Below are 8,095 nucleotides of genomic sequence, written 5' to 3' on the forward strand. Positions count from 1 at the left end.
CTTCCCCGCCTGCACCGCCCGGCTACTGACGGCAAGGGGTCCCCGCCCGTTTTAATGGGGGGGGGGTGTTAAAGTGTGCCAGCTAGCCTGGAACAGAGGTTTTCCCTTGCCGGGGGGGGTGGGGGCACAACTTGCTCCCAGCCTCATCCCACAGCGGGAGGTAATAGGGTGCTAAAAATGGGGGGTCTTTCATACACCGCCCTCCCCAAGCCCCTTTGGGCGAACCGCCGTGTTACGGAGGCCGCGCGCCGTGCCGCCGCGCGCCCCATTGGCCCCTCCCGCTGCGCGTCACAAAGCTGCGAGCGGTGACGCAACACCCTCCGTCCTGTCTGGCCCCCCCCCCCCGGGGCTTCTTTCCGCGCAGTCCGGTGTCTGCAGCGAGACCCTGCGCGGGGTGCGCCCGGGGCGGCGGGGGGGGGCCTGCCAGCTGAGAACGTCCGTCACGGCGTCCGCGAGTGCTGCTGCATACGGAGGGGGACCCTGCGCTTAGTCTGTTTTAAATAGTGTTTATATGTGTATTTGGCACTCTTAACAGGTGCAAAACAAGCAGATACATCCACTGTTAATAAAAAAAAAAATAAATTGAAAATTATATATATATATGTATGTTAGTATAGTATATATATTATACATGTTTTTACTGTTGCTCCGCAGTCACCGGAGCTGTACTTCATAGTCAGGATGCTCCCATGGAAAGCACGGACCCCTACGTGCTCTCCGGGTTTTCTTTCCCCCGCCTCGCCGGCGAGGAGGGCGGGCAGGCCGGCGGTGCGCTGCCGCAGGCGGCTTTGAAAATCTCGGTCAGTCGCTAAGCAGCTCAAACCACACGGTCCGGGATCCTCGGCATCTGCTCGGAGCGGGGCCCTTGCCAGATTTCGGCGCTCTGGTATGAAGTTTGGCTGTGCCTGGGGTAACCAGGAATGTCTGGGAGGGGGCGGGGGGTAAAAAGGGCAGGGAAGAAAGAATTAAAAAATGGGGAATGAATGGCAGCGCGGAGCTGGGGGCCCCCGAGCACGCATCTTGGCACGGCAGGAGCCGGGGGAGTCCGCGCCCCCCGCGGGGGCAGGGAGCGGTGTTACACTTGTTGCTTCCCCCTCGGAGAGCGGCCAAAGCAGTGCGGGAGGGAGGCTGCGCTGCGCGGGTTGTCCAGCGGCGCCGCGCGTGGGGCGGGGCAGCGCGCAGGGTCGCGCTGGGCACTCCGCCGGCGCGGAGGGGCGGGTCGTCCCGAGCCGAGCCGAGCCGAGCCGAGCCGAGCCGAGCCGAGCCGAGCCGTGCAGGGAAGAGCCGGTGGGGCGGCCCGTGGGTGCGCTGGGCGTGGGCGTGCCGGGGGCACCGCCGAGGCCGGCCATGCAGATGGAGGGGGCGGGACGCGGGCGCCGTGACTCGGAGCCCCGGAAGAGCGGAGAAACCCCGTATAAAAACTACTGGGGACCTTTCCCGGGCACAACCAGGAAAGCTCCGGAGACGGCGGCAGCTGGCAGCGGCAGCGAGCGGCGCGGGCCGGCCTCAGCCCCGGCGGGGCGCGGAGAGCGGTGGCTCTGCAGGTCGGGCGCCTTCCCCTGCCCTGCAGCACCGCCTGGCTCCGGCGGCATTTTCCTGCTCCCCGACTTTCTGTTCTTTAACTCCCTCAGTAGGTGCGTGCCCCCCTCTTTCCCACCGTCCGGCGGAGCGGGGCGGCTGCCGGCAGCGGGGCTCCTGCGCCGCGGCTGATCGCTCGCTTTCCCTCCTCTTTTGCCAGGCGCGGAGGAGGAGTACCCCGGGGGAGCGGTGAGGAGCCGGAAGGGTGCCATCCAGCCCGGGGAGGCGGCGGCCGCGCACCATGGCAGACGATGAGAAGGCCGGCGGCAGCCCCAGCGGGAGTTACGCGGGCGGCTGCGAGAGCGCGCACTGCAACGTGCTGAGCTGGGAGCAAGTGCAGCGGCTGGACCGCATTCTCAGCGAGACCATCCCCATCCACGGCCGCGGCAACTTCCCCACTCTGGCCATGCAGCCCCGCCAGATCGTCAGGGTGGTGCGGAGCCGGCTAGAGGAGAAGGGCATCGGCCTGCGGGACGTGCGGCTCAACGGCTCGGCCGCCAGCCATGTCCTCCACCAGGACAGCGGCCTGGGCTACAAGGACTTGGACCTCATCTTCTGCGCCGATCTAAAAGGGGAAGCCGAGTTTCAGACTGTGAAGGACGTGGTCTTGGACTGTCTCTTGGATTTCTTACCCGAGGGGGTGAACAAGGAGAAGATCACGCCGCTCACCCTCAAGGTAAACCTGTCCTGCGTGCCCACGCTCCCAGAGCAGGCAGGTGCAAGCGCCTGCCTGCGGGCAGCGGGCACCTTCCCCGCCGGGGATGGAGGGCTGCACGGGGGGCGCAGCTCCCACCACACCCCGATACCCACCGGGGACCGTGAGTGAGTTTTGCACCCCACACTTAAAACCGAGGAGGAGTTTGCAGTAAAGAGCCCTTGCTGGGGACGACTCTGGATTAATTAGTCTTTCCTCCCTCTCTCTCATTTGACTTGCTGGGAGCATTGACTCGCTGGGAGCATTGAGTTACCTGTGCAGGGCACTGCAGATGTCCCAGCTCGGCTCTGCGGCAGCTTGGTTTCCCATACACGCTTCCCGGTGTGGCTCTGGGGGAAACTTGGGTGGCTTTAATGTCTGCGAGAAGGAAACCGCACCTGCAAGGCACGCTTTCACATGTGCATAATGCGCCAGAGGAGATGCATATTCCCTTCTCTCGGAGATAGTTGGCATGAGTTAGTTAGGCTGAATGCCTTTAAGATTTTTTAGAAGGATTTTTGAATATGGGGCAGATTTGTGGAACCTGCACTGAAAGGGCAGGACTGAAGGGAGTGAACATTTGCTAGTTTTTTTTTTGTGAGGAGGGGAGAAAGAAGTGGAAAGTGATAAAAAAAGATTTTTTAGTTGATTGTAGGAGTGACCTTTGGGGGGGGAGGGGTGCATGCACAGTTGGCATGCGTGCCATGGGCTTCATGTGTAGATGTATTTAGAAGTGATTGAAAGAAGCAGTGTTGCCATATGCTTCCCTTGCATAGCACAGTCCTGGCAGAACACTCTCCCCTGCCATTCCCTTGCAATGATAGCACTCCAGGCTCTCACATTAAGCATTTCTCCTCTGGTTTGTATCTGCACACTTCGGTGAAATCCCTTAAGAAATGCAAAGGCCTGGGGGGGGGGGGGATGGGGGAGCTAGGAAATACAAACAAATGCATTGAACAGGAAACTTCTTGCATTTGTCTTCATTTGCTCATTTTGTCTTTCCAATTATAGGAGGCTTATGTGCAGAAAATGGTAAAAGTATGCAATGATTCAGACCGATGGAGTCTCATCTCCCTGTCCAACAACAGTGGCAAAAATGTGGAGCTGAAATTTGTGGACTCTCTGAGGCGGCAGTTTGAATTCAGTGTCGATTCCTTTCAAATCAAGCTGGACTCCCTGCTGCTTTTTTATGAGTGCTCAGAGAATCCGATGACTGAAACGTTTCACCCAACTATCATTGGTGAGAGCGTCTACGGGTGTTTCCAGGAAGCCTTTGATCACCTCTGTAACAAGATAATTGCCACCAGAAACCCAGAAGAAATCCGAGGAGGTGGTCTTCTGAAGTACTGCAACCTTTTGGTAAGGGGCTTTAGGGCTGCCTCTGAGTCCGAGATTAAGTCCCTGCAGAGATACATGTGTTCAAGGTTTTTCATTGACTTCTCAGACATTGGAGAACAGCAGAGAAAGCTGGAGTCCTACTTGCAGAACCACTTTGTGGGATTAGAGGACCGCAAGTATGACTATCTCATGACCCTTCACGGTGTGGTGAATGAGAGCACAGTGTGCTTGATGGGACATGAGAGGAGACAGACTCTGAATCTAATCACCATGCTGGCCATCCGGGTCCTAGCCGAGCAAAATATCATCCCCAATGTGGCCAATGTCACCTGCTATTACCAGCCAGCCCCATACGTAGCAGATGCCAACTTCAGCAATTACTATATTGCCCAGGTTCAGACGGTGTTCCCTTGCCAGCAGCACACATACTCTACTTGGCTGCCCTGTAATTAGGGACTGAAATTAGTAGACCCAGTGGGGAGAACATTTTCTAAGACCTAGGAAGGGGCGGTGCGTCCCTTTGAAATGGGGTGTTTTGTGCAATCATGATCTGCTCTAGTTTTCAAGCTTGGGAAAAGCTTGTGGTTCTCCTAACAAATAACGGGAGCATGATTGAGAAAGAACCCCAGAATAATTGGATCCTACCCCAGAGCACAAGAGGCCTGTCATTAAAAGCAACCAGCTTCCCCTGAAATATGTGAGGGAGGAATGCTTGATGACAATATGGGTTGGCAATATCTGCTCCCATAGCTTTGGCATAGAGAAGGTGGGAAAGCCTTATTTTCTTTTATTTTTATTCTTACTCTAGAATGGGATCTGCAAAAGGGAGAATATGAAAGAAACAAAACAAAAAAAACAACAAAAAGAAAAAATTACAAAAATCAATTATATATATTCAGGAGTTAGAGGCATAAAGCAGAGATAAGCTGAATAAAAATGTATATTGGAATTACTGCATTTGGGGCTTGCAGCAAGTGCCGTCTGTGGATTGACCGTATAGAATGTATAGCTTGCTTGACTAGAATGCTTTACTAGAAACAGCTTGCTCCAAATGAACAGTAGTGGATTGGTACAGTTATAAAAACAGAAGCACGTACGATGACAAAGTCCATTCTTTCCAGCTGTGTGCATGCCTCACATTTTAAAAATGTGAGAATGCAGGAAAGCCAAGCTGTGGCAAACAGAATATACTCAAGGACCAAAGATTTTGCAGATAAGTTATCCAAGCAAAGAAGATACAGTAGAGTATATATATATATATATATATAAAAGAAAGATGTTGCTATATTTGTACACACCAACAGTAATCAAAAGTGCCTGATGCCTTCATAAAATTTGAAGTGAGAAAAAAAAATATAGTTTTGTGGTTTAACCATGCATTTTGTTTTTTCAGGGACACAAGGATTAAAAACAAACCCCATAAGCTTGTGAATAAGTGGTGGAGGAAATGCCCTATTTTTTTTCTTGGCAAATACCTGTATAGAGTTAATGTTAATGTCAGTGTGCTATTATCCTAGGTACGTGTGTGTATGTGTGTATATATGTTTGTGTGTGTATATATGTACATGTTATAGGTGTATATATATATATACACACACAATATATATTAATGTGGTCTAGGAACATGTAGCAATTAAGGAATGTTTAAATAAAGTACTATGTGTTTTCCAGTTTGCAACAGGATGTCATAGGACAGTGGGCACCTTGCAGTGATTTTTTTTAACCCACACCTGAGAAATTTGGAGTAAATGAACCAGTCAGGATTAAGGTGGGGTTCAGATAATGTCTTTGGTTGCCAGAACAAGGATTACAGTAATTCAGTGGGTTGCTTGTGAGCCATAATAATTCCACAGATGGAGAAGCATATGACTAGCTGATTTTTTTTAACTATTTTGTACTGTAATGCCATTTTGACATTTAACCCACTAATGTTGTGACTGCATACCTCCATGATGTGTAATTCAGTGGAACGTGGATCAAAGATAGGTTTATTTAAACCCCCTGACAGCTAAAGAATATTGTATTAGTTGGTGATTTGAACACTAATTGTTAATATTTAAAGGAGTATTTTTAATAGAATGCATCAAGCATTCCAGGACCACTAGAATTTAGCAAATGTGAAATGAAACCTTTTTAAGAGTGTTGCACGATTGCTTAAAATTATATTTTATATATATATATTATATATATTTTTATGCAAATATTAAACATCTTTGATCTGGTTGTCACACTGCATTTACAATTTCAGTACTGTACTTTATTTAAATGGAATCACTTTACATTGGAACAATAACTGTTCACTTTCATTTCCTCTCCTGAAAGACCAGCAGGGGGGGGAAAAATGTCAGCCTCCGCTGTTGTTTTCACTTCAGTGCCATCTCTGAAGGTGTTAAATTCTTTGTTGGGCTTTGAAAATCTAATGACTGAGTGACACTTGACTCTAGTATTTTGCTTTTCTTACTGAGGAGAAAAAAAACGAAAAAGAGTTAAAAAAAAAAAAAAAAAGGAATTCAGGCTTTTGAATGAAAACTCGCTGTGTCCTGCCTGGCTGCAGGCAGGCTCTGGCGTTGGAGAAGGCAGGGACAGGGGAGAGGACTCGTGTCCTGGCAGTGTGTTTTCCCTGCGGAGCGAGTAGGTACATCTATTTTTATCGTGCTTTGTACTTTTCACTCTGGAGGCAATTTAATAGGAACCCGATTTGTTTACTGAAGCACCTTCTCTGCGAGTCCTCCAGGAAATGTAAAAGCTGGTTCATTGCCATTCCCGGCCTTGGCTTGGCGACCCCGTCCCCACCTTCACTTCCTTAGGGGCTGTGCTTTTCATCCACTGGATGCCTGCGAGGTTCTCCTCCGGCCCCCAAAGGGCCTGTGCTGGGTGCTCCTGGCCCGCTAGTTCCCCTTGCCTCCAACTCCTGGGAGGGTTTGCTAGCGGAAGCTATGGGGAGGGCTGGGGAAATAGGATCAGCTGGTAATGTGGTATGTCTTCTCTTGCCACAACTATTTGCAGCAAGTAAATGAGTCATCCACCTTTAAAAGGGTTTGAGAATCTATAGATGTGCCACAACCACAGAACGCTGATAGTACAGGGCACAATGTATTTTTTCCTTTGAAGGACCTTTGTTTTTTTTTCCGTTGCTTAAAAGAAAGTTTTGATTTACTTCCTCTCAGCTCAAATTTTATTGTGTTTTTTTTTTTTAATGGTTGACAGAAGCTAGTTACCTTGTAGTGCATGTAGCAGGGCTCTGAGCTAAACTGCACCTTTCAGCATTTGCATTTTGATACATATATAATATGTTCTTATATATGTTATATAGGTATTCCAGATCTGTTTTGCATATGTTAATAATCAAGTGGTGGAACTGGTGGAGCTTTGTTTTATTTGTGACTGATAGCTTAAGAGGTGCCTGGTGTTAGAGGTGGGAAGAAGGCATGAGTTCAGGCCAAGAGTAAAATAAGAACCCCTTTTCAAAGCTGGTTTATTTCTGCGGTTTGCACACCTTCCCCTCCATAGAGTCTGACTTTTTTTAAACTGCTTTTCCCCCTACTCTTCAGCACACTGGTACTTTTAAAGTTAAAGACCGCGTTCTTGCTTTGTAGACTTCATTTTTCCCATCCAGTCAGATGTAAGGTTAGAACTTGTGCTGCAAGAGACAGTGTCCCTTTTAAAGAGCTGGACTGATTAAAAGCATTGACCTGATTACACTAAAACTGTTTGTGCCACAGCTGAATTTGCTCGTAGCTAACAGGGCACTAAACTTGGTTAAATGTAGTGCTCGTGAAGCAGCCGAGAGCTTTGAAATGGGATTATTTTTCCCTTAGATTTAGCTGCCCTCCAGAATGAAAGAACATTTCTTCTAAAAATAGAAGGGCAATTAGATGACCAAAAAGATGTTTTTTCTAGTTTCTCTTCTTGCACTTGAAATACTTTTTATCTTGCACAAAGGCCTTCACACATAACTTCTAAACAGCTCTTATTAAATGCTTGGTTTGCATGATGTAAGAAGCTCCTACCAGTTCAGAAAAAAAAGGCTTTTTTTTTTTTTAACTGAGAAAATGAAGTGTGTTAGGTAAAACTTCACAGAAAAGGAAAAACTGTAATTGCATATTCAGCTCCTATTTGAATATATTCTTTTGTATGGTTTTCTTTATGCAGAGAGTTTCCCTTGCAAGGAAGAAAATCGGTGTACTGTTTTGCTGTTGTAATAATGGTTTGCTAACAAAATAAATAGTAAAAAACAACAACAAAAAAAAAGCCTGCAAATTTCAAGACAGCTTGGCTAAAGCACTGCAGGCTCCTGCAGTCTGTAGGAGTCTGTGCAGATTTGCTTTCCCTCAGATTTCCTTACAACTGTTGCCTTCTGCAAGGCATCCTGTTGCAGCAAACTGCTCCTTGGATTGCTCTTTTGGAACATTTTGACTATAGGCTTTGTCACAGACAGAAAAAGAGCTGATGGAAAACAGACTTTAGAGGGAACAGATTGTGAAT

General features: G+C 48.6%; 1 protein-coding gene across 2 annotated transcripts; it reads left to right on the forward strand.

The window, feature by feature from the left end:
* Nucleotides 1–630: 630 nt before the first annotated feature.
* On the forward strand, nucleotides 631–7,861 carry TENT5A (terminal nucleotidyltransferase 5A). 2 transcript variants are annotated; one of them, XM_061460416.1, is made up of 3 exons: nucleotides 631–886; nucleotides 1,739–2,254; nucleotides 3,284–7,861. In XM_061460416.1, the coding sequence occupies exons 2-3, from the start codon at nucleotides 1,820–1,822 to the stop codon at nucleotides 4,061–4,063; spliced, it is 1,215 nt and encodes a 404-aa protein (XP_061316400.1). In that variant the 5' UTR covers nucleotides 631–886; nucleotides 1,739–1,819; the 3' UTR covers nucleotides 4,064–7,861. The 2 variants fall into 2 exon arrangements, with proteins under 2 accessions (XP_061316400.1, XP_061316398.1); XM_061460414.1 differs by lacking the exon at nucleotides 631–886 and adding an exon at nucleotides 1,493–1,634.
* Nucleotides 7,862–8,095: the final 234 nt, after the last annotated feature.

This window comes from Pezoporus flaviventris, unplaced genomic scaffold, assembly GCF_033815535.1.
Source record: "Pezoporus flaviventris isolate CSIRO_AGI_PZ_B2104156 unplaced genomic scaffold, CSIRO_AGI_Pfla_v1 ptg000031l, whole genome shotgun sequence".
Lineage (NCBI taxonomy): Eukaryota > Metazoa > Chordata > Aves > Psittaciformes > Psittacidae > Pezoporus > Pezoporus flaviventris.